This window comes from Coloeus monedula (assembly GCF_965178545.1).
Source record: "Coloeus monedula genome assembly, chromosome: Z".
NCBI classification, from domain to species: domain Eukaryota; kingdom Metazoa; phylum Chordata; class Aves; order Passeriformes; family Corvidae; genus Coloeus; species Coloeus monedula.
The window spans coordinates 843,916-869,823 of record NC_138822.1 but is presented as its reverse complement, the minus strand read 5'-3'; the positions used below and the strand labels follow the sequence as shown (position 1 = coordinate 869,823).

The 25,908-nt window shown below is 47.7% G+C and overlaps 1 protein-coding gene across 1 annotated transcript; it reads right to left on the bottom strand.

The window, feature by feature from the left end:
• Window positions 1-1,869: 1,869 nt before the first annotated feature.
• Window positions 1,870-23,712, bottom strand: CKMT2 (creatine kinase, mitochondrial 2). Its single transcript, XM_082301529.1, has 11 exons — window positions 23,630-23,712; window positions 18,595-18,668; window positions 16,404-16,560; window positions 15,062-15,260; window positions 13,996-14,091; window positions 12,348-12,569; window positions 9,397-9,482; window positions 7,367-7,490; window positions 5,473-5,607; window positions 5,044-5,169; window positions 1,870-2,092 (listed from the first exon to the last, which is right to left on the bottom strand). Exons 3-11 carry the CDS (start codon window positions 16,553-16,555, stop codon window positions 1,973-1,975), a joined length of 1,260 nt encoding a protein of 419 aa, XP_082157655.1. The 5' UTR covers window positions 16,556-16,560; window positions 18,595-18,668; window positions 23,630-23,712; the 3' UTR covers window positions 1,870-1,972.
• Between the last annotated feature and the right edge of the window lie 2,196 nt (window positions 23,713-25,908).

Genomic DNA, 25,908 nt, shown 5'->3' with positions numbered 1-25,908 from the left:
TAGAGGTCATGGAGAAAGATCAAAGAAGTGGAAAGTGTAGGTGACAAATAACGAGCCTCTGAAAAATAATCCATGAGGAGGAGTATTTTGGTTGTGAAGGGCATGGTTGGAAGCCAACAATGCAGAGAATGCCACAGATGGAGCATAGCAGGCAGTAAGTCATACCAGGGTGTCCCTATTTTGTGCAGACCTAAAACTCCCTGTCTGGCCAGAGCACAGGATGGCCAGGGCATTGCTCTGGGTTATTTACTCGTCTCAGGTTTTTGCAGTGATTGGTTCAGCCAGGGATCACACACTGTTGTAGGCTGGGGGTCTGGAGGTGTTCTGTCCCAAAACAGCCACCCATCCCACCCCAGCCCCACTGCAGGGCCAGTGTAGGTCAGATTATCTAGAACCTTATTCCCTGAGTTTTGGGTACCTCCAGCTCTGTTCCAACATTTGACCACCCTCATAGGGCAAAAGGCCTCCCTGATAAGTGACTGGAATTCCCAGTGTCCCATCCTGAGTCTGTTGCCTCCTGTCCTGTCACTCTGCACCTCCAAGGAGACTCTTGAGCCTGGTTTCCCCTGATGCAGACAGTGGTGGACATCACTAAGATATCCTCTTAGCCTTCTTCTCCCAGGCTCTGCCTCTGCTGAACCCATGAGGCTTCCAACAGCCCATGCCCACTGTGAAGTGCTCCCTGAGGAGCAGCCCTGCTCTCCAGCTGGGCAGCTGCTCCCTTTTATGTAGAACCAGCAGTGGACTGGCTGAGTGAGTGATGCAGCTCATGCTCCAGGTGGTTGTTAAGGGCACTGAAACAGAGTCATCAGCTCCATACCAGCCCCTCAGGAATGCTGTTAGCAAATGGTAGCCGGCTGCACGTCGTGCTGCTGCCCATCAGCAGGAGAAAAGCAAAGCAGAGGCTAAAATCTGGGGACATTTGGCCCACAGTTGGATTTTGTCTTGAGCTGAGAGTTTTGGAGAGCTAACAGTGTAGTCTCTCCAGTTGTGCTTATTTGCCTTCTATGTAAAATCATCAGAAGTCTCTTTCCCTCCCCCACAATTACTATTATTAACCACCATTCGGAAAGCCAGCAGCAAAATGCTAGGGAATGTGCCCAGCACAGATGAGGAGGAAACAGTAATCACATGGAAGCTCCAGCCTGCTCTACACTCAGCAGCTCTCCTTCTGAGCCAGCACACCATGCTGCTGATTTTCAAGAGCAGCTAATTCACCATCTAGCTCTCAATTAGCTTCCAATTGTGACTTTTGAAGTCTGTATCCAGTTATGGGCTGGCTATCTAGCCACAGCTCTGCAGATATGACTCACCCAGGGACCTTCCTGAGAACTGGTGTTCTGGCTGTGAAACACTGGGTGTGCAAAAAAGAAGCAATCAGTGGGATTGTCAGCATTTGCTGACAGGTTTTTTTGTTTCCACTGAGCTGCTGAGCACATGGGACCATGGTGGGCATGGAGATGTCCCTCAAGTGGCAGCACATGCTCAGGCACTTTGGGGAGTGCCAGCTGAGCCAGGACCTGGTACCTGGAACCTGAGAGCTGCAGGAGAGGACTGGAGCAGGCTGTGCTGGGCAGGTTTAGGTGGGATGCAGAATATCAGCAAACTGATTTGCCTGCTGGTTTTTGGGCCCTTTTGCTGCAGCCCAAGGACACAGGGCAGAAATGAGCAGGATGCTTATAGGAGACATCACATATATGCCCAGAAATTCAGGTGCTGCATAGAATTAGAGATTTGTGCTTTTTGCACAGCTGAAGTGGTACTTTTCTTATCACCAACCAAGAAAGGGAAGCATCCCAAGGTGGTTGTATGGGTGCACCCCAGTAAAGCTGCCCCCAGAGCAGTTTGTGCCAGTGCAGCCAGGAGACCTCAGGTATCAGGTGGTGTTTTATTTATACAGAGATGTATGGGGGTGCCTTTCCATCAGAGTGGCAGCCACGTTTACTCTCAGCTGCGGCCATCAGCAGCAACTTCATCTCCTGCTAAACTGAGGCAGGGGGGGTGGCACCTTGATGTCTTGGCCTCTTTCCAGTTTCTTCTCGCAGTCGACGAGGTAATTGACCCCATCGATGACAATCTGGACTAGCTCCACCTACAACAACAAGAAAATTGTAGTAACAGGTTTAGCTCATCTGTCAATAGAAGAGTGGGAAGTTGGCTTGTGCTGTCACAAAAGCAGGCAAAGCTGTAAGTGAGGAGCATCACAGACATCACACCCCCTTTGGCACAGGGTTCTGCGAAGCCACAGTATTTCCCTTCTTCTGTTTGCCCTGAGCTCAGACCAGCAGCAGCAGAAACGTTCAAGTAGGTCCCTGAAGTTATCTCCACCAAACTGCTCCCTCAGGAACAAACCAACCAGGAGAAAGTCCCTATATAAAGTGTTCAGGCAGAAGCTGAGAGACCCGAAAGGGTGCAGGGTGCTCCCCCAGGTGTTGCTGAGCAGCGATGCCTGGCACAGAGCATTCCCCACACTGCACGAGGGTGAGAACACAGAGCAGCTGTGCTGTGAGTGCTCAGCACAGCCAGGCAGTGCTTGATGAAGCACTAAAGTTCTTGCTGTGTCTCCCCAGCTCCCAAGCCCAAAACACACCATGTGTGCAGGAACATTTGTGTGAGCACAGAGACATGGAAATGAATTGGGAGGGATGCTGGTGCAAGGAGAGCAAGAAGGAGGCTTGCTTCCTTGGTTCACACCAGCCCTGAATGCTGCTGGAGGCACAGGGTGGGTGTCCTTGACATGGCTGGGACTGGGAGGATGGCAGGACAGCCAGGGACATTTTCAGTGCCTGAGAAAGCTCATCAGAGCACAGCTGTGTCCTTCCCCTGCAGACAGCCATGGCCCTGCTGGGATGGTCCCTCAGCCGTAGGAGCACCCTGCCCGTCCTGCCAGGCTGTGCTGAGGCTTCTGCCAGGCCCAGCACACACAGCTCTGGACCCATGCTGGCTCTGCAGCACCCAGCACTCCTTTGTTCCCAGCTCCTGAGTGACACTGCCACGGGTGGGATTCGCTCCAGGCCCGGAGCAACACCAGAATTTGTAATTCTGTATGGCGGGGGAGGGTGGTGGTGTCTCCATAACCTGCTTCAAAATTGCTGGAGAATACAAGGGGCCTTGTCCCCAGCAGACAGGTGACATGTGAGGACCACACGCCCTGTGGCACTGTGAGCCAGCGAGATAAAGCTGATACTTCTGAATCTCCATGAAATGGTTCATTAGCAACCTTAAATGACTGGCTTGTTAAAACCAAGTGCAAAGACTAAATCCCATTGTCTCTTTAGTGTGACAGTTGCTGATTTTCAAGGGATTTGTGTTTACTATAAAGCATCTCAGTGGCTTAGCAGTTTATTTCATTGTCCTTTACAGACCAGCTGTGTTGGGAATTCAGAGGTCTGAATTTGCAGTCTCCATAAGAAAATGAATTTCATATTAAGTTTGCATTGACCAGTAACTGAAACAGCAAAAATGCAGTTTTATCTTGCACCTTTGGGAACATAATTCAGTTCTGCAAACACATTTACCACGTAATGGAATTTATTTAATTATTTACTGAATAAAACTTATCTTATAATAAAACTTTTCTTATCCCCTGAGTATGTCTTCTCTTATTTAGATTTCAGAATCTCCAAGGTAGGGCCTGTGTCTTTTTTGTTGCCTTAGTCCTTTGGATCCTTGCTGTAAGAGGCATCACTGACTTCAGTGGAAGTCTTTATATAAGCAAAAATTTGTAGGCTTAGGCTGTCTGTCAGTAGGGCTTAATTAATCATGCCGTGTAATCCTCTTTTATTATTGTTACTTTAATATAAAGCACACATGATGATGTGTCAGGTATTAATAGATGTCTTTTTCACAGGCTGTTTTGGCAAATAAAGCAGCTTAATAGTATTTCACACTTATTTATTTTGTTCCCTGTTACTTACTTCATTCTAGATCCCAAGGAACACAGGTGCCTGCATCAAACTTCAATATTTAAAGTGTCCAGACCTCTGTCTGTGGCTGTGGGGCATTCAAAGGCACGTCTGGATCAGAAAGCACAGGACACCTGGCTGAGCTCCAGTGGCAGATGAGCCAGGAAGGGAAGGCACTGTGGGCTGGGTTAATTTTGCTGTCACCAGGTGCATTATCCCAGGGTTATATTTCTATTATGAAAAACTACCTAGAATCAGGCTGGCCCCAGGTCTTGGGCTGCAACACCGGGGCCAGACTGCATCCACATCCAAACTGCCACAGCCTCGGGGTTTGACTGTGAGAGGAGGCTGCAGCTCCTGGGCATGGCTGCTTCTCCCCCATCCTCGTTAGCCTTGCTCTTAGGAGCTGCCCTGCCTTATAAAATAGTTGAACGTGAAGCTGGAATGAGGTGTGGGACCCGGGCTCCCAGGAGGGCAGCAGCAGCTCCAGGCTGCAGGGTCATTTCCACGCTCTGGCACAGCAAATGTTCCTTCTCACTGAAATGGCGTTGCAGCACACGTCTGAGGGGAACCCATCTCTCTGCGGGCTGTGCCCTACAGGGGAGGCTCAGGACTGACTGTGAAATCTTTGCCCTGATTTAAATCTAACTGTGATTTAAACCCAGCTCTCTTGTGTCCTCTGCTGAGAGGCACACAGGACGTGGAAATGGCCCCAGCTCCTCAGTTACTGCAGAGTGGAAGCCTTGTGCTGCTGTGCAGCCGTGGAGCAAGTGTGTGACTCGGTAGTGAAAGGAACGTGACACCCTACACCAAGTCTTGCTTTAGTGCCTGATACCCTTCGTGGGTTAGGACTCCATGCCTGCTTCCTTGCAGCACCTGCATGCCCTCAAGGAGATCCTCAGCACATTTGCTCAGGGTTGGGTTTTTTCACCGCCGTAACAGGAGTATTCATCAAGCACTTCATGCATTTTAACAGTTTTTCTTTCAGTGAGCATCTCCACTGGGCCAGATTCACCGTGAGTAAAAACTGCTGTGGATCCACTGAGGTCAGCAGAGGGAAACTGACTCCCGTCTGTACAGATCTCAGCTAAAAAGCCAGGGGAAAACTCAGAAAACCCCCCTAAAAAGATCAGTTTACCTCTGAGCGACCGATGCGGTCCAGGTTGGAGATGTCGTAGACGTCGGCCACAGCCGCCGTGTCCACCCCGCCGGTGCCACGCTTCTGCAGGCGCAGGTTCTCCAGGATTTTGGAAAACCTGGGGTCCTGTCAGGAGAAACAGCTTTGAGCTTACTGCCTTTCACTGCGTGTATGGTATATATGACAGGCAGAGGTGCAGAGTTTTGTCACTGCTTCGATCACAGCACATCTTCGTGGCTTCCCGCGAAGCAGATTGATTTCCACAACAAATACAGCAATTTGCAGAATTAAAGCGTGCTCGCCTAGCTGCGCACTACCCCCGGGACCTTGCTACACACATCCCTGCAGTTGCCGTAAGCTGTCATTTTTCCTCTGCTCCTTTACACACCAGGAGAGCTGACTTTTGCCACGTTTCAGCGCCGTGTGTACCTTGCTGAGCCTGGGCAGCTTGACGTGGACTCCGGCGCGCAGCCCCGTGCCCAGGTTGGAGGGACAGGTCAGCACGTACCCGAGACGCTCGTTCCACATGAACTCCCAGCCCCGCTCCTTGATCAGCCGCTCCACCTGGCGTGGCCAGACAGAAACAAAACAGAAAGGGCAGCATATACAGGTGTCCTATTTTAAGATACCAGTAGAGTGGCAGGAATTTACACCTGGGTGCGGTGTGGTCTAGGTGTGATACGAATGTTTGCAGACATCAGGTACCAGAAGGATTTCTTCACCATCTTCTCACGACCACTATCTTTCAGACTCTTTGTCACTTCATCACAAAACTCCCTCTTGTGTTGTTTCTGTAAAGCCTTGGCCCATGGAGCCACATCCTCGCTTAAGAGTTGTGGCTTTTGCCATTTGTTTCTAACTCAGTAATTTTGAAGTGTTTGCAACATAGGACCCCAAAGGACTCAAACACGACGAAGCAAACAGAGGGAGCTGAACCTGATTTTTGTGTAGTTTTCTAGCTGATGTCATGATTCCTTGAAGAGGGCTCCTGGTCTCTAAATGCCAGGCTTCCATTATAAGCAGACAACACAGCTTGTAGATAAGACTTCTCATCAGTAGGTCTCTGACCAAAATTAACAGGAGAGTGAAATAATTATCTTCAGGAAAATCACAAGGGTCTGTTGCCCTTTGAATAACCTGCGACTGTTCTCTCATCTGTGCTTCTCAGACTTGCTTGTGCAAACCCAATACAATTTCAGTTCAGTTCTTGTCTCTCCCTGAGGAGAGCTGGATACATAAACCAGCTCATGCCCACAGGACCCCTAGAAATGCAGCTGAATACGTCAGGTCTGCAGAAGGATACAGGATAAATGACTCTCCTAAGATCACTTCTGTATCTTGTGAGGATAACACAACTGGTGGTGGGAAACTAGATCTGATTTGCTGCCCCAGACACCTGCTGTGGTCACAGCTCCCAAAGCTGCCCCAGCACTTTCCGTGTCCACGTCCACAGGTTGACATGAGCTCAGCTCAGCAGCAGAGGCAAAGCTGGCAACAACACCTGGGAGCTGTGTCACCTGTGCACTGCACAGTCTCACAGGTTTCCAGGTGGAAACCCACCCTGCAAACTCTCAGTAACCACCTTGATGCCAATGGATCATAAATCAGATGACTGTTTTTCTGTGCCTCAAAGCCCAGTGCAAACCATAACCCTAACCCAAACCATTCCAGGGTTCCTTGACATTACCTGTGGGGCACAATAAAGTTCTCTTTCTCTCGTAAGTCAACTTTTTTTTGTGCCAGAGCAGGTCAGAGGGCTGCACTGGGCCCAGACCCAACCTGAGTCACCTGGACTGTCTGGGCAAAACTGTTTTAAACCACACCCTGTCTCAGGAAGCCTTTCTTTGTTAGCATTGTGATTAGCTAGACCAACATAAAATCCAGGAGCCCTAGCGATCAGTTCTTAGTATTTAAATCACAAACCCCCATATCTCCCCAAAATAGTGGGTGCTAGGCCCTGAGACCTGTGCACAACCTCAGCAGGCTGCACTCTGCTCCTAGCTTCAGGAATGAGAACCAGGAGGGCCCAATAAAGTCTTCTTTCAAGCAAATCAAACAATCCAAATGAAATGCTTCATTTATTAATTCCCACAGTCTGCAGGCACAAAATAGCAAAAAAATATAGTATATTTATTTATTTTTCCCTACAACTCAGCTTGCAATCTGCTCGTGTTTCCTGCTTTAGCTGTGTTAATGTGGGTTGTTGTGTGGACTGATGTGACTTCATTTCATTGCTCCCGGAGATGTCAGCTCAGTGTGAACCACAGTAAGCAGGGGTGACAACAGTGAACAAACAGGAATAATAAACTCATTGAGACAGTACCTCTTTTAATCCACGGCAGAATCTTTCGAAGACACGTTTCATGTTGCCACCCTTCTCCATGGAGATCACCCTGGTGTGGTCCTCTTCATTAATCCAAATGAGAAATGTCTTCTCATTGTTGTGCCTAGTCAAGAGGGGCAAAAAAAAAAATCTTTTAAAAAGCAAGCCCTGAGAAATAACTCTCAGCATCCTCAGTTTACCACAGTCTCTCTGAGCACTAGAGGTGTTAAACATGTCATAATAAAACTGTTGTCTCCAGTGAAGGATTGGAGCTGATTCCACCACTGGGTCCCTCATGCCTTGTGGCATTACAGGGTCTCTTGGGCACAGTGTGAGGAAAGTTTTGTGGTCACATCATCCCGCTGTGGTGCTAGGCAAGGAAAACATGTGGTCCTCCATCAGGAGGGCACAGCCAAGGGAGGAGCCAAGCTCTGCACCCTCTGTCCCAGGGAAGGGTTCTATTGCTCTTGGAAAACCCAAACACTTACATGCTGCTGGGAGCCAAGTAAAGTGTGCTCAGGGTTTTGTTCTCCCCTATCTCAAACCCCAGTTCCCGCTGTGTCCCTGGCAGCACTGGGTGTCTGCATCCCTCAAGGGATATGTCTGGGACCCCTCAGTGACCCTGCTGTGTCAGTAAGGACAGAACCCCTGAAAACCCACTCCTGCTTCAAACAGACAATCAGGGCTGGCTTTGTGAAGTGCTGGGTCACTTTTCCTGGCTTTGTCTTCTCTTGGCCAGTCTCCTACTGCTGCCTTTCTACAGCATATAGAAGGTGATTGATGGGATCAGACTCATTTGTGCCAACAGTGAAACATCACCAGGTTTAAGACACATGAAAGTGAAAGTTCAAGATCACTGAGAGCCTGACTTTCAGCTGGTCTTTTACTGCGTCTCCTTTTTCTTTTTGCAGTTGGAGCTGAACAGTGCAATGCTGAGCAGGTGTAAACATCCTGTGCCCTGACATTGGGGTCAGGCAAGGTCCAGTCACCTCCTCCTCAGTCACATACAAATGCTGAGGGAGGGTTTTATAAATAGTCTGAATTTGGCCTAACTCACCTCCCCCTTTTGGTTATACAAGTGTTCCCACTGCTTTCAGGACCATGCATTTAAAGTGTGCCATTGCTGATGGTGCTGTGGTGGAAATGGTTCTGCAGCCCATAACAAGGACAGGATCTAAATCATCAAAAGCAAAATGATTTCCAGAATATGCACAATTTTTGACAGCATGTTTTTGCAAGAGAAAGGAAGCTTTTCAAGAAGTAGCTTACAGAAGTACATTCCAATCACACTAATTTTTTTTTCCCGTTTGCCTGATATTTCACATGTAAAAGGAGCCAAAACCTAGGTCTATTTTATTCAGGAGATCCCTGGATTGTAATATGCTCTTCGTACTTCTGTTTGTTTGTAGAGGCAATGAATGAGGAACAAAGGTCCCTCAAGCTTTATCCTTTTCCTCAGACTTAGATGGGGACCAAACAATCTGCACCTTGTTGAATCTAATAGGAAGTTTGTTGAAATGAAAAAATCCTCACAGTTTTCCAGCAGGTCACTGGGTTTCCTAGGTGATCAGGTTTCACACTAGGTAATTCCTCAGAATTCTTTTTGCCTGTTGTTTCAGCATTAAAGCACCTGGCAATGCCTACCAGTGCAGCAGGGTGGATGCAGATGCTGTGCACTGCACAGCTGCCCCCTCCTCTCTTGCTGGTTTGGGCACTCATCTCAGAGCTTGTTACCCTTTATCTCCACAGAAAATATTGTATTTGGGCCCAAAGTACATCAAGTGAGGTGTGACTGTAAGAACAGACCTAGAACAAAGCAGGAAATTCAACTTCCCTGTCTCCTTTTCATCCAGCTCATTTGGAAGGAAAAGGTTGCTTTCAGCCCTGGGAGTTAAAACATTTTTCTTTTTAAAGCAAACTGGACATACTGTGAGCGTGGGACCAGAATGGCTGCAGGGTTAGGACAAGCAAGGAGGTTGGTAAGACAATCTTTAAGCAGGGCACAGGACTCTGCAGATCTCACAACATACCAGATTCCTCTGGCGTCCGGCCAGTCACGTGCCATCCCAGCACACGTTAGCAAAGGGGACACTGGCTTGTCAAAGAGAAAGTGATCCTGGGCACCAAAACGGGGCCAAAGGGAGACAGACAGACAGAGAGGGAGAGAAAACAAAACAAAATTCCAGTTTATCCAGGAAGCAGTGTAATGTTGTCCAATACATTTTTTGTGAAGGCAGTGGAAGCACAAGCAAATCACACAGTACAGCCTGGGAACCTGGTCCCTCTGCCTGGAAACTAAAAGCTCTTTACCCAGGTGATTTTCATAAGTCTTGCAGAGTCTCACTGATATGTTCTGCCAAAACCATTTTTCTAATGTAAGGAGGGATGGGAAGTGGGGCCTAAATCCATGTGGACACACCAAAGGGTGCTCTTGAGGACCTGGCTCCAGATCTTCTCTGCATTCAGACATATTCCAGCGTAGGAGAAGACAATGAGTTCTTAAAGATTAAAAAAGATCATAATAAAAAATGCTAGTTCTGAAAATATACTTCTCCAGCATGGAGATTTAGATATTTATTCTGAGCATGAACTCAAGGCAGGAATTAAATCAGTGCTAATCTCAACCTTTTGGAATCACCAGCTTGGTCTGTTCCTTAACAGACCTGCTATTTGTGACTTAATAAATGTAGCACTTGCTGTGCCACCAACTTGCCCCATGCCTGTTAGTTTACATTTAAAAAAATTAATTGGTTTTGGGTTTTTTTTTTTCCCCTAAGACAATAAGTATTTTATTATTGATTTTCATGTGTATGCCAACAAACTGTTAGTTCTTAATTCCTTGGACACTGCTACATTGAATGTTGGGGCGGGGGGGGGTTGCTGGGAGTGTTGTTGGTTTTATTCTTTTTTTTTTTTTAAACCTAGGGCTTAAGTAAAAATATTGAGGCAATCTATCCAGAGAGCATATGACGTGGTAGACACATTCATGTGCTTTACTTCATTTTTCCTTTAATGAAGAATGCAATAATTATTATTATATTCTTCATTTCACTTAGGTTTTCATCTTTGAATACTTTGTAATGGACACAGTGGAGCCAGAACTCCAGCCATGCAGGAAGAAAAGGTATAGAGTTGTCTTTGTTCTTCAAAGGGACACAAAATTTCCCTCCTCAGCTTGCTCCACTTGACACTTTTCTTGAAAGAAAAATTCTCCTTTTAGCAAGAAAAGAGCTATTAGTTTTTCTCCTGAGCATATGGCCCAAATCTGCAAAACACCAAATGCCTTCTGTGCTGAATGCAATTCAAGTAGCACTGATTTATCTCACTGAAATAAACTTTGATCTTACTGAGCTCAGATGGTGCCTTTTAAAAGCTGGCAGAAAGCCTGATCCCACAGAGGTGCAAGGTCCTGAATTACTGGAGGGGGTGAGCAGTGTTGTGAGGTAAGGAATGAATCTCAGGTTACAATGCCAGTGTCTGATTTCTACAACTTTGCATTTTCAACTATGAAACCAAACCAAACAAGATAAAATGCTGAATCGCTGAAGCCTATTCCACCACCCACAGGATTTAGCCTTAAACCATGAAGGAGTTACATTTTCCATACTCCTATTTCAATCTGTGCTTTCTGAGGGGCTGTCTCCTGCTGAAAAGAAAACCTGCAATAGGTCATCAACATCCTGTCAATAAACATATTCCCAAGGACATTCAATTTAAAAAGTTACTGACCTTACACAAATTCTTAACTCCTGGTTAATCCCGACTGTGACACCTAGTTCCAGGGTTATAAATAGTTACGTTACTTCATCAGCTCCCCTTTGGTTGATGTTATGGAACAATGTGCCATGAATATAGCTAAGAGGGTACAGCCATTCCTTTGGATATTTAAAATGCCCATTCAAGCTTTGTTTGATATGTCACATGCTGTGACAAAATCCATGATGAAAATCCTTGTGTTTCCATCTGTGTGACAATGAAAACTCTCGTTATGGGCCTGATCCTTCAATTCCTTAAACACAACGACAGGACTGGGAAAAGGTCACCTGGGTGCAATTGGCTATGGCCACTTTTGGGAGATTAGAATTAGCGCAGTCTTCACTAATGAAATGACAGCCAAATTTGGGGAAATTAGAATTAGTGTCATTTTGATGTCAAGCAATCATAGGCAAAGCCCCCCACCCTCACAGTACGGAATACAAATACCATGTGATGCCTATCTCAGTGTAATAGTTTAAGTTAGAATGTTTATTACTATAGAAAGAATCAATCTTTGCTCAAGGAAATGACCAAGGAAAGGTCCTGAATTTACCTCGATACTTGTCCAAAGAGGTGACAGCAGCCATGTGTGTTTGCTTTGACACAGGTCTTGCTCTCTGGAATATAAATCCACGCTTCAGACCTGCACAGTGATGTCCTTAACAGAAATACAGACCCTGGGCAGTTTGCTGTCCCATTAAAGATATCGACAGGCCATTAAGTACAGGTTAATTGTGTGGTTATCCTGCTTGGCTCTGCAGGGAAGCGTGTGCCCCCGAGGAAGGTGATGATTAAGCTAAAGGAGAGGCGGCGAAGGCGCTGCGGGCGCGGAGCGGGACTTACATTGTAGGTACAAAAACGCTGTTAGTGAGGATCTTCTTGTTATTTTCTAAGTCCGTGAGAGACTTTTCTCTCTCACGGAAGAGGTAGCAGGGAATGTAAACAACCAAGCCACCTGCAACCTTGGAAAGTCTTGTTTATGGTATAGTAGAAAATATTTTGATAATGGATGTTTTAGGATTTTGACCAATCACCCCCAAGGGGTGGCTGGTCCTTTGTCCGATTAGACTATGAAGAAAAAGGTCTATAAAAGAGTTTGTAAAATAATTAAATAGATCAATCTTGCTGCACAGTTCCTGCCTGCTGGATCTTCTCCTCCTCCTCCTCCCTACGGCTGCGGGACACGGTGATACACCCTAGGGCCTAGGCCTGCGGTAATACTTACATCGATCAGCTGCTGCTGCTCGCGCTCGGTCATGCTGGTCAGGCTGTAGTACTTGCCGGACAGGTCCCCCCGCAGGCCGGACAGCGCGGTGACCACGACGTTCTCGACCTCCCTGCGCTCGGCGCGGGTGCAGGCGGGCGGCAGGCTGAGCCCGCGGATGCTGCGCCCGGTGCGCACCCGGGACGAGAGCACGTAGCGCTCATCGAACTGGCCGTGGGTGATCTGCGGGGAGACAGGGCTCAGTGCTCACCTTCAGTCCGCCTCTACAACCCAAATCCCGTCGTGCACAAAGAGGGGCTTCTCTCTGCCCAGCCCCCGGCATCCTCTCCGCTCAGGACAGCGGGAGCCCTTCAAGAGCTTCGGGCACCAGGAGTTGTTTTCAGGACCAACACCTTTCTCTGGCTGAACGTAACATGTTGGAGTGACCAGCTGGTCCTGCATGGTCCCCAAATGTGGAGTCCACGTGGCTTTTGGAAAATAGGGATATGGGCAGAGGCAGAGGGCCAGGTAAGGAAATCCTTTGGAAGAGGGAAGCTCAAAATGAGCACAGCGTTGCTGAACTATGAAGGAAGTACTGAACTGCACATAAAGTTTGACCCTATGGATGTCGGGGTACTGGATTCAACTCCTGCTTTCATTGCATGCCTTAGACCCTTGTTAATCTGAGGAATTCCAGCCCGAGGAATTCCAGCCCAAGGAATTCCTCCACACCAGAGAATGGGTGGCTTCATTGGAGGCCCAGCTGAAATGTCTCTATACAAACACACCATAGCATGGGCAATAAGCAGGAGGGGTCAGATGTGCCACCTCACTGGCATCATGGGGATGTGGAGGGACATTCCTGTGACTTGGAGTGGAAGGATACAGGCTTCCTGGGAAGGCAGGCAGGGGAGATGAGGGGGGGGGTGTCATCCTTTAAAGCAGTGACCAGCTGGAGTGCAAGATCACTAACTGGAGTGTGGGAGAGCAGACCTCAGCCTCTCCAGGGATCTGCTTGGCCAAGCAGCATGGGGTAAATCCCTGGAGGGAACAGGGGCCCAAGGAGCTGGGTAATATTCATGGATCAACCCCTCCAAGCTCAGGAGTGATGCATCCCAACAAAGAGGACACCAGGAAAAAACATCAGGATGCCTGTGTAGATGAGCAAGGAGCTCCTGAACAAGCTCAGACGCAAACAGGAAATCTACAGAGGGTGGAAGCAAGGACAGGTATCCTGGGAGGAGTACAGAGAAGCTCTGGCTGCCCTTGGATCCCTGGAAGTGTCCAAGGCCAGGTTGGACGGGTCTGGGAGCAGCCTGGGACAGTGGAAGGTGTCCCTGCCCATGGCAGGGGGTGGGAATGAGATGGGCTTTAGGATCCCATACAGCCCAAACCATTTTCTGATGATTCTGTGTTCTCTAAGCTCATGAACAGACCCAGGTGCCCAGTGAGGCTGTGTCCCAAATGCTTGGTACAGCTGGCACTTATTCCCTGCTGAGAACAAGGGCTGCAGCTGACAGGGCCATGACTGGCATCCCATTTTCCTTAAACATAAAATTGGGTCTTCACAGTTGGATCTAGAAAAGTAAAAGTACTGTTGCATACAGCATCATCATTGGAATAAGCAGCTCAGAGCCTTTCTTGTGGCATTGTTTTGTTTCAGTCCTACCTTGGATGCATCCAGGTCCGTGTGATGCTTCATTGTCCGTGGATCGTAGCCATTATGTCTCGCTTTAATGACGGGGTCAAAAATCTCAGCAAACACCTGCAGAGTCAAGAGAACATAGAGAGAGTCTGCAGCATCACAGGAATGCGTCCTTGCAGCAGCTCCAGACAGAAGGCCCTGTCTGCAGTTACCACAGACAGGGACTGAACACCCAGGCTGGGGTTTGGGGTGTACTGCCAACCAGAACACACTCCAGAGCCCCCCCAGCCACTTGCCTCTAGGTTCTAGGTCATGCAGGAGTACCCTGAGTGTTCCCTGCCATGGGAAGAGTCCTGGTTAGAGCCACTTGGCTCAGCTGTGCCCACAGTGAGCCCCAGCACAGCTCCCTGCCGGGGAGCAGCAGTGCACACCTGGACAGGCACACCAAACCCAGGAGCTGAGAGTCTGAAGTGGCAGATATCCAGCCCACGCTCACTGGGACACTGTGGGGAGGCTGCACAGGAACAGGCACTACTGCAGGTGGATGAAGGAAGCAGACCACAGGGATCAATAACAATAAGGACTTTCTTCTGTTTTCCTCTTCTCATTGCAGAGCTAAATGAACTGTCCACCCTGATGCTGTTTGCCTTCAGTTTTCCTCGTGATCCAAAGGCTGTGGCTTAGTGATGTCTGGCACTGCCCAGAAGATATGTCTGCTTTGCTTCTGCCTCTGCTGATTCACAATGTGATTTCCACATCATGTTCATTTTGTGTGTCTCAGAGTTGGACAGTTTTTCCATAAATTAGGTTTAGTTGTAGGAAGGAGGGCAGCTGCTGGAGGCAGGTAGCAGCTGCTGCCAAGAGGGTACATTTTATTACCTTCAGCTGCAGCAGAGGGGGCACCTATAGTAATACCACATGTCCCTGCTTCTCCTAATGCGCAAAAGGAGGGAAAACACCAGCCTGCCCCCAGTGTACCCTCTGGGACACAATTTGTCTTGGGAACATGCTCCGTTCTGGGAATCTGTCTTCATCCGACAGGAACAGCACCATGAGCACAGACCCAGCCAGTCCTGTGGAATCCTCTTACCTCGTAGGACTCTTCGTCCCCAGCCACCATGCCCACCGTCTTGATGAAGGGGTGGCCGGGGTTGTCCACCCCAGTCTGGATGCACTGGTCCAGGGTGTACCCGTTGGGGGTCATCTTGTCCCTGAGGCGGGAGTAGATGCCCGGCGTCAGGCACTCGGCCATGCAGTTGTTGTGCTTGCGCAGGTCGGGGTAGTCAGCACTGCAGAGAGAGAAACCCGAGGCATTACTGTGTCCCCTGGACAGTGACCCGGATGGTTTGTGAAGCTAAAAGTGTAATTATTCTTGGTTTATATGCTGCGTTGAATTTTAGGAAGGAAGGAAGGCTCTGGTGCTGAATGTGCCCCACATTGCACCGTGCTTTGTGCTGCCTGGGGCCATCAGGGAAATGGGGCCCAGCAAGATCTGAAAGGGCACTGAGACATCTGAGTCAGGCAGGAAAGAGCCCCAGCATCGAATTGCTCAGCTAGATAGACATTTAAGTTTAGATGAAGAAGCGCTCTTTGTTTGCAGCCTGGGTGCTCTCACAGCTTCATGGACATCAGAGGGACTGTCTGACCTGCCAGCTGGGCAGTGCTTCTTGTAAAATACAGGGTTTGGTTTAATGGCATTGTTATTTGCAGAAAGCTGCAGGCTGTATGAAGCCAGGGAAAATAAAGACATTAGGCTTGAGCAAGGGGTCTCTGCAACTCTGTCAGTCCTCAGCTACCTTGTACTGGTAGTGATTTGCTTTATGCACAACTCTGGTATTTCTCTAAGAATATATTTTAGCTAGCATACTACAAATTATTTAATTAATAAAATTAAAAGATGTCAGATCCCTATCCACATTAGTTTTGGCAAGTCTGGCCAGCCAAGTCAATCTACAGAGAAGAAGCCCTGTAATTACTTTCTAACCATCAGCCTGCCAGTTTGTAACAGAATTAGGAGTATTTCCAGTACAGCAGTAATCAGGAGATTATTACTGCTTGCATGGTGAAAATACTTTCAGATTTCCCAGTGGCAGAGTCCATACACCAGCAGGTCCAGTAGGTGGACCTGCAAAGCTGTTGGCCACTGATGAGTTAAATATAATGATACACTACTAAACTTGAGGCATATCTTAGGCTTCCTGTTGTTCAGCAGTGTTGGTTTTGGTTGGTTTGGGTTGGTTTTTTTTTTTTTTTTTTGTGAGTGTTGATATTATCCACATCCCTTGCAGGCCATTACTGGTGCTGCCCAGAAGTGGAGATGTTGGCGAAGGTGCTGTGTTTGGTGCCACGCAGCCCAGCGACGGCACACACGGGGACTGTGCTGCTCTGATGGGGTCAGCTCCCTCCCCACCCTGCCCCTGCTGCCTCCTTACCTGGGCGGGAAGAGCTTCCTCTTCTCCTGCACAGCAGCACTGACGTTGTGCTGGCCCAGCAGGTAGCCCGTGGCCAGCACCCCCGTGCTCGCGGCGGCCAACAGCGCGGGGGCCGCACGCCCGGCCAGGAGACGGCAGAAGGTGCCAGCCATTCTCTCTGCAAGGAGCACAGCCAGGGTCAGCACCAGCACTGCAGCAACACCCCCAGCTCGCCCCCCAGAACAGGACATTTTTCCCCATTAGTAGCTCGTGCTCGTCCGGTGTGTTCAGGGAAATGTGGGGATTTACGGTGCGGTGTGTGGCGTGTATTCGTCCCGTTTTGTTCTGCCGGGGTCTAAGTCTGAGCAAGAAAATGGCATCTTCTGTGGGAGTCTGAAAGAGGCAATGCATGTTTTTTCTTACAAGAATCAGGTTTGGGTTAGTGTTGTTGGTGACATACAGCTCCTGTCCAAGTAAAGGACAATTCTATGAACCTAAACTCCAGTTTGTGACATCGACAGAAGCTTTTTCTTAAAACTGGACTCTGGTAAATCACCTTTGTGAGATGAGCATGGAAGATTTACAGAAAAACATGACATTTCTTCGAGGATCTGCTGTTTCAGTTGTTTTACCAAAAGTTTTCTCAAGTATGTTTTTATGCAATCTCTTCACCATTCTTTTGGAGGTTACACTAAACTCCTCAAAGCGTTTGATTTTATTTTTAGTGAGCAAAGAGTTCTAATTCCCAATAATTTTCTTGTAGGTCTGGGTTAGTTAGGGCCAAACCCTTTACTTCTTTGTCTTTTCCCCCTTGTCCAAAGACAGATGCAATGCTGCATCTTTATCTTCTCACTTGGTAACAACTTCTTTGGTGCTTGCATGTTTTTATGTTGCAAACCAGTGTCTTCTTTCTATGTCACATCTGTGAGCTGAGGAACATGATGTGTTCCAAGTTTGGAGTCATTTGTTTCATGTCCTCGGTTGTGCTTCAGCAATTTTTTACTGGAATCTTTTCATTCTGTCTCCTCCATGTCTTTGAAACACAATATCCAGTTAATATAACACCACTTTCAGAGAAAGGTGATGACTGTTTGACAGAAATTTCAGTATTTTTTCACTGAAAGATTCTCCCATAATCTATGAATTCATTTAGGTGAGCTGCAGGACAGGCTCTTGTGACTGCAACAGGAATCCTCCCTCCCAAAATGCAGTACGAGTGTGTTTGACTATAAATAAAAATCAGATAAGAGGTTTCTGATGGAGATTTTTCTGATGATTTCTTTTCTGTGTGTTTAGCAGATGGCTCTTGTGCCTTTTCACAGTATAGCACCTCATCCTACACTCTGGAAATATTTCCTTGTGACTAATCTTCACAGAACTATTGTTGTTATACCTAAATGTCTGTGAAACACCATGTGTGTTTTCCCAATAGCTCTGTGTATTTATAGTTCTGTTTCACCATTGCAAGGAATTGGCTGGCAGTCAAAAACCTGTCCTGAAAACTATCAGCCATACCACAATCCCACTGCAGATGATGATATTATGACAAACAACCCCAGGCACTCATCAGCACCTCTACCACCGTGGATTTTTTGGGAGCTTCTGAACCCTCCATGGCTTTAAGGGACAAATATGGTTTGTACATCTGATTGAATTACTGGAAGCATGTGCAGGGTGTGTTTAGGAAGAAGTTGTGAGGCACAGCAGTGTAACCATGGCCTGTCAGAAACCCCCAGAGGCTCCGAGGCTCTGTGTGCCCAGCCCGTGGGTGAGGCGCGTTCTGTGCTCCCCTGCCCCAGGTCTGCTGAGCTGCCTCGGGCACAGGGTGCAAACAGAAACCAGAACCCGTGAGCAGAAAGGGAAATTAAACACCTGGGAAAAGAAAGAGATGAACCCTGGGGGAAAGGCAAAGAGACCTTCTTGGTGCCTCAGAGCGTGCAGGCTTTGTGCCATGGTTGGTGTTGTGGCTTTGCTGCTGAGTGAGCCTGAGAACCCCTCCTCACCCTTATTTCTGCCTGTCTATGCCTTGGTGGGCTTTGATCCCCAAAGCAGGGCCAGCTTTATCGCCAGCTTTATCATGTGCCAGGCCACAAGTGTTTTTTCCCTGTGGGCAGTGTTATCTGCAGCTGGCTGCAGGCTCATCCCCAGGACAGTCTGGCATTGCTGGATCTCAGGAAAGGTTTCCCTGACCCTCAGGCAGGCTCTGCTTTACCTGACAGACACTTCTCTGGCAGCTCCTAGAAGCCTCTCACACTGGAGACGCCACAGACTGTGCAGGTTGTCTACCTAAAAAAAATATGAACCATTGTAAGACAGGGTTTGTTTCCCTCTTTTAAAAAAAACCATGGTGCTTAACTACACATCTCTTCCTACAATGGAAGGTACAACCTTCTGACTGCAGCATGGAGTTGCCATCAGTTGTGACCATCGAATGCAAAGGGTCTAGGGGAACATGAAAGTTGGAATGCCTTAAGAGAAGACAGCCAGCATCTGGAGAGCTGTGGAAAGTGAGCGTAATCCTTTCCATCACAGTGCTGTGACTCCTGACTCAGTCACAGCTTTGGCCACATGGGTGGACTCTAGTCCTGGGTATGAATGTCCTGCAGCACAGGCAGTGCAACCAAAGCAGCACAAAAAGACTGCTCAAAAACCTGGTGTACAACCTTAGCAAAGAAAGTTTTTACTTAATGAGGGCAAAAAACGAACAAGGAATTTTATTGGACAGGAAACAATATCATTTGAGGGTTTTTTTCCATATTTTGCCTTTCAAAAGATAACATGATTTTTAAGTAATGCTTTGCTTCAAAACAAACCTTTTAAAAGATTCATTTGGAAAGAGTCTGAATGCAACGGCCTCAAACTAAGAAAAGATCCTCATCAAAGCTTTTTGTCAAGTCTGACCTCATATCATTAATAGATTCACCTCTTCTTCCCCCACAGAAATTGTCAGCCTGCCACTACAGTAGGTTTGCACCACCATTACCTCTGATTAAAGGAGTATGTTTTTCCTAGGAGCACTCTAGAATTACCGTGCTGTGGTTCAGGTTTTGCCATAGACCATCTCTAAGCCTCCACTGCAAGGATTTCACTTTCATCGAGGTAATGTAACCACTGCACAGCCTAAAAAGTGCAGGTTTTTCTTTTGCAGGAGTTCCCTGAGTGTCTTCCCCTGTGCTCATGACAGAAAATCAATTTTCTCGGGAGTGTCTGTGGTGCTGCCATAGTGCAGCTGGGACGGGGAAAGAACACTGTTTCAAGATCAGAAGAATTTTTGAGGGTATCAGTTTTAACCCTTGGGAAGGAATTGAGTGTTTGCCTGAGCTGACCAGGTGTGCTGGGGGGAGAACACCTCCCTTAGGAAGGCATCTGTTTTGTGCTCAAAACCATGTAGAGACAGTATGAAAAAAGGGAAGAGAAATAAATTCTAAGGATTAATCAACCTGAGGTTAAAAAAACCTCACCAAAACAACCCAAACTCTTATTCCTGGCCTGCATGTCTGTTCAGTTTAAATCAATGGCCTTTGTTACTACTTTTAACAGTTCGTTGCAGAAATTTCTACCCATTATTTGTTCCACATGCACCTCCTTAATAACTCGCTCTTTTTTCATGCCTCTACATCAGCTTTTCATGACATTTCAAACTCAGAGATCATGTTCTGTCTCTGCCCTGAGCTCCTTCCCTTTTGTTTGGTGCTCAGCAGCCTCACAACCCCGGAGGGGGCTCTGAGGCCAGAGCAGAGCTCCTCTCCGCTGAGCGCCCGAGTGGCCGGAGACCAGAGTAGCCCTGAGGCCACAGCGTGGTCACTGCGGGCCAGTGCTGGCCCTGGCGAGCCACACAGCCCCAGAGACCAGGAGACTCCTCACTCAGCAGGGCAGTACTGCCAGCACAGACACAGAAACTCTTCTGAGCCAGATTCTGTCATGGGGTTGTCTGCAACCCTATCAGTCCCGTCATTTTTTCTTACTTTCGTTTTCCCTTTACACTGGAATGCTTCCTCATAAGCAAAGGAGCTTTCTCCTCTGCTGGGCATTCTGAAGGCACTGACAAAATATTCTTAAAGGGGTCTTGATTCTGATTTATCAATTTCTTCCTAAATGTTTATGTGTGGTACGTGGTTCATTAATTGCACCAACCTTCCACAAGTTTCAAGTTCTTTCAGTCCACCACAAGCTACATGAGAATTCAGGCTTTATTTTAGACAGGATTAGATGCATCTAATCTTAAACTGATTTTTACTGTGTCATTTGTCCAAGAGAGGTCTGATTTCTACGTGATTAGACACGACACCTTTCTTGGGGTACAAACCTTAAAGATTTCATTTTTCAGATTTTTAACAAGACTCTTAGGATTCCTGGCACGAGTCCTCAAGCATGTGTCACTCAGACAACGCTCTGTAGCAATAAAACTCTTTTCCCCAGTGTAATGGGTATGCACACTAAGAGGCACCTTCCTCGTGAACAACGTAAGGATGCAGATATTTTGTCCCACTGTGTAAGAAACACTCAGAGATGTGCCCCAAACTGAGCTGTGGCAGTGTCAGTCAGGGCTGAGCTGCCCTGCTGTCACCCACAGCCTGTGTGTCCTCCTGCCCTGTGCAGGTGGCACAGCCCCAGCAGTGCCCACAGCTCTCTGCTGCGGGTGGAGGGTCTGGTTTCGTGTCCCAGCCCGTATTCAGCACCAGCTGTGTCTCCTACAGGGGATTCCACCTGTAGGCAAGGGATGGGTTTCTGTTTTCCTCTTATTAGTCAAGGTCACTGCAAGGCATTTTTGGGTATTTGAGCTTCACAAAATGCTTTCACGGCTTGCCTTGTACATTTTCCCGTTTCACCTCAGTCTGCTCGTGCTCGGATTAGCTGCCTCATAACACTGGTCAGGATGTCTTTGTACACCACCAGGATGGGAGATGGCCCCAGGCCAGGGAGTGGAGCACAGCTCGGTGCCTTGGGACTGGCCTTTCTCACTGGCACCAGCTCCTGTCCGGTTTTACCCCCAAGGTCATCTGTGCTTGTGGCACCTCTCAGAGAGGGCACAAACGCTGCTGTACAGGGGGGGAACACACAGCCAAGTGTCCCATAAACAACTGCCCTGCACCAGGTTTGTCCCATAATGAGCAGCTTTGGTTAATTCCACGGGAATCCTCCTGTGGGGCCATGTCTGCAGGGTCCAGAGTACAAATGCAGCACTGACTCAGAGTAACAGACAGTACAGCAGGTGACCTCCAGTGTCTGCAAAACCAAGGGCTCCTCATTCCACACTCCTCATTTTCACCCCCTTGGCACCATAAAGGGTGAGCCAGTGCAGGATCAAACCAGCCTTGCCTTTCCCAGTGCAGGATTCCCATATGCCATGGCCAGTGAATCAGCACAACGTGTCCACAAGGTCACAGCCTTAGAGGTCACAGCCCTTCTTGCTCTGCTCTGCCCCAGGACGTGCTCAGCTACCTGTAACCAGCCCTCAGGACACCCGTGTCCTGCCAGCAGCATATCTTGGGCTTTAAACTGCATTTTCTTATCTGTATCACCTGCCATGCACAAAAAATGGAGACAAAGGCCAGCACCAAGGTTTAAATGAAGTCACTACAGCAAATCTGGTGCTGTCTGAAGAACAGCCCAAAGGATTGTAGGTGTCACTGGTGGAGGGGCACTTTGTAACCACAGCTTGAACCCCAGGAATCTGACAACTTCAAAACTACTTCTAATATTAAGAAAAAAAAATTAAAAATTCTTTTCCTGTTAATTCTTCACTTTCTTGACTTCTTCTAAGGAGGAAGTTTCCAGCTCCATCTTTCTCTGCGTGCATTCTAACACAGGTATTGGTTATCCAGTATTCCACACTTGCCCGGAGGGAAGGAAGGTGTAAGGGTTACAGTGACATTTCTAGAAATAGAAGTAGATTAGATATTTGAGCCATGTCATGGGTGGTATTAATTGCAGCCCCATGTGATCCTGAGTGACATTTTGGAGGAATGGCACAGTCACAGCTAAAGTTCACACGGGCTCAGCCCCACAGGGAATGTGTGCACACGTCTTACCCCACAAAGCTCCTTAGCCACAGGATCCCTGCGCTGAGCTGGGCCCTCACGTGGTGCAGGGACACGGAGCCTGGCCTTTTATACTTGAGAGGTAATTCCTCTAAGCCATCCTTAGCTCGAGCTAAAGCCTACAGAGGGCAGTGGAAAGTTTTCCCCGCCTGTCCATGGAAGGTTCTGGAGCCTCAGAAACATCTGCAGCGACTGCCATGAGTCACTGCTTGCCTCAGAGGCCATTTTTAGACACACAGAAATCAGTTTACATCACTCTTGGTTTGCAGCATCACCCTACAGCTCAGAGAATTAAGACACACGTTAAAACATCCAATCTCATAAAGCAATATAGGTGATTTTTTCCAGTTTCATTGCTCACCCTCAGCATCACTCAAACCCTTTTGACTCATCTGGGTTTTGAGATGCAGTCTCCAAAGCGCAGAAACAGCACCAAGTGCAGACATCGTTCTGACAGTGGCTTAATCACAGCGTGGAACATCTCCACCAAAAACACCAACCACATTTCAGTTTCTTCCTGCTTGTAATTCCAGAGGAGAGTGAATGGTTATAAAAACTTACTAATTTGGAGGAAAAAAAAAAAAAAAATCCAGACTATGAACCTGTGACCAGATTCGTATGAGTAGAGAAGACACGGTAACTCTTCACAGATCAGAGAACAACCCCTTGGTAACACCATGACTTTTGGTTTCTGTCAGCTGAAGGTCTTGCTGGTCAGACCCGACCAGGTGAGACCCAGACGCCCAAATTCTCCTGCCAAAGCCCAGTCAAGGTGCAGGCACTGCTCACCCTTCTGAGCCAATCTGGTGCTATTTTGCAGTATAAACCTCTCATCTTCGCAGTGCAGAGAGCTACAATCAAAATCACAAAAAACTCATGTAATTAGAGACATTTTCTCTGAACTTGTTACACATCTGCAAAGGGTCTATCTTCCTCTAACTGAAATTGTTACTTAAGGGTCAGCATTAAGGTCTGGGCTTTATGATCCTAGAGATCTTTTCCAGTATTAATAATCCTGTGATTCCATGATTTGAAGCAGCTGCACAGTGGGGCTGGCACAAACTTTCCTACACCAAGTACTTACACAAGTCAAGAAATTTAACCAAATTAACACCACATCCTGTGGTGCTTTGAATTTGTTTTTAATAACCCTTGCATTTGAAATACTATGGTTTGAGGCTAGAAAAGCAATGTATGTGTAGTTACCTTGGAGCTGGAGGTAGGGATGTCCTGCTGCCTGCAGCGAGCCCAGAGTGTAAAGGGAGCAGGAGGCTGGGCACTGACAGGAGCCCAGGTAATTTGAGACGGGCAAAAGGAGGTGAGGGAAACGAAAATAATTGCTGCAGGGGCCAATCCTGCCCTGCTGGGTTACGTGAGTGGCATTTGCCTGCACAAGGGTGCCCTTGAGGGCATCAGCAGGATGTGGCAGCAGCATCATCTCTCACACACCTCTCGAGTGCAGAGCACTCACGTCAGCCTGGTCCTCGCCCAAGGACTCATTTAGGAACAGCCAGAAGAGAAAGGTCAGCCCTGCCTGCTTGACCAGCTCCAGAGAGACACCAGCGTAGGGCAATGCCACAATTCCACCCGCACACATCCCAGGTGGGAACGGGTCAGGGCAGGGAATGGGACCAGGATGAGCTGAGATCACAGAGGGGGATTTGGGCTTTTTTTCCTCCCCTTTAATTCACAAGATTAATTCTTGACTGTTTGTAAGGCAGAGGGGCACAGAAACATGAAATGTAAAAGGAGGCATCTGAAGCCTCTCATCTAGAATTACTATTATTATATTACGATACTGCACTTAGAAGTGATGTATCTCTATAGCTACATAGCAGAAAATTACAGTAAGAAATAACACTCGATGGTTTGGGAAGCATGAAAGAATAATCAATTTCATTCACCTGGCTCAGCTCCCACCAGAGCTGAACATGTGTCAAGGCTGGCAGAGGAGCACAGAGGCCAGCACTGTGCAGATTTTAACAATCTAACACTCACAAAGTCCTTCTCCCTTTGTACATTCCATATTCTTTTACTTTTACAAAGCAATTTCCTGAACCCACATTTCAGATTTTTGAAACTTTACAAAACATAGACATCTCTCCCCCAAACTGTCGTGGCTTGTTTGGGCTAATGAGAGCCATGCACACCCACCATAATTAAAACCAAAACAGCCATTCCAGATCAATGCATCTGGAAACAGCCCCTTAACCACACCAGTTTTTTATCAACCCAACACTGTGCTCCTGGTGTTGATAGAGAAAAAAACCAAACAACTGTGGATCTCTTGAGGTAACATGAGCAAGGAAATATGGGCACAGCAAATCCATGGCTCGTGATGGAGGCACACGTCTGATTTTACATTTTTTACCCTTTTGTCATAAAGGCCTTGGACAGACCAGGACTTCACCTGGAAGCAGGTGATGCCATGAAGTGCCTGGCTGGGTTATGCAGAGGTTCAAGTATTTGCCAGCTGAGAGCCTGGGAGAACAGAAGATGCAAACAACCCCCAGACTGTGAATTTACAGCACGAATACCTGGAAAACACTGTTAGCAACTTCCCTGATGACTTCCAAAGAATATATCATTAATACTTAAAAAACGGTTCAGCTTTACTACTGTTCTGTGGTCTATTTTGTGAGAAACTCAGGTGCTGAAACGGTTGGCATGCCAAGGATCATCCATAAATAATGCCCCACTTTCATCTCTAACATAATTGTCTAACAACTGAAATGCTGTGGTGGTTTCAGTGCTTGTGCTGGGGAGGCAGCAGTAGCTGAGTGTTAATTCAGTTGCAGTTCCTATTAATGCCATCTGCCCATGCACAGAGTCCAGCAGCTGGAGTTTGTCCTGGGAGCTGCTGGACAGGGGAGTTACCTGTAAGGGCCAGACAAAGGTTACTGTGTTTTATGGGAGAGCCTTTTCTATTGAAAAGAAAATTTATTTGAAGTTCAGTTTCTGTGTGTGGGACACAATTTATTAGCAATCAGAGCAGTCGGGACAGAAGTGATGAGCTGAGCTGTTCGTCCAAACTCTGTGTGTGGAGTCAGGAGTTGGAGGGTGCTGTGTTTGTCCTGAGGAGCTGTGCAAGGACACAGATCAGTGTCTCTCCTGCTGCTGAAGTCAGCTCTGCTAAATAAGACCAGCAAAGAGCCACTGGACACAACGTCCTTATAAACCATAAGCTGGACTGTCCCCTGGTGCAATGGCAGTTCCCAGTTTTCCAGTTCCATGGCTCTGTAATTCCTGGGAGTCAGAATAAGGCAGTGAGGCACAGCACCCCATGAGCAAACACACCTGATACCAAGGGGTTACCCTGTCCTTGTGCTGAGGATTCCTCGTGACTGCGAATGCTCAATATCCACTTACACAGCGCAGCCACCGAGGCCTCAGATGGGGAAAAAATCCCTTTTTGAGGGGCATCCAACCCCTGCACCCCACAGGGGCTGTGGAGGCAAATCAAGCTCTTGGTGTCAGTCATGGGC

Excerpts from the sequence above, each read along its gene's own strand:
- CKMT2 (XM_082301529.1), bottom strand. The coding sequence starts at position 16,555 with ATGGCTGGCACCTTCTGCCGTCTCCTGGCCGGGCGTGCGGCCCCCGCG. Across the intron at positions 5,608-7,366 it reads TCTGCCGTGGATTAAAAGAG|GTGGAGCGGCTGATCAAGGA; the intron begins GTACTGTCTCAA and ends TGGCCACGCCAG. Across the intron at positions 2,093-5,043 it reads ACCGCATCGGTCGCTCAGAG|GTGGAGCTAGTCCAGATTGT; the intron begins GTAAACTGATCT and ends TTGTTGTTGTAG.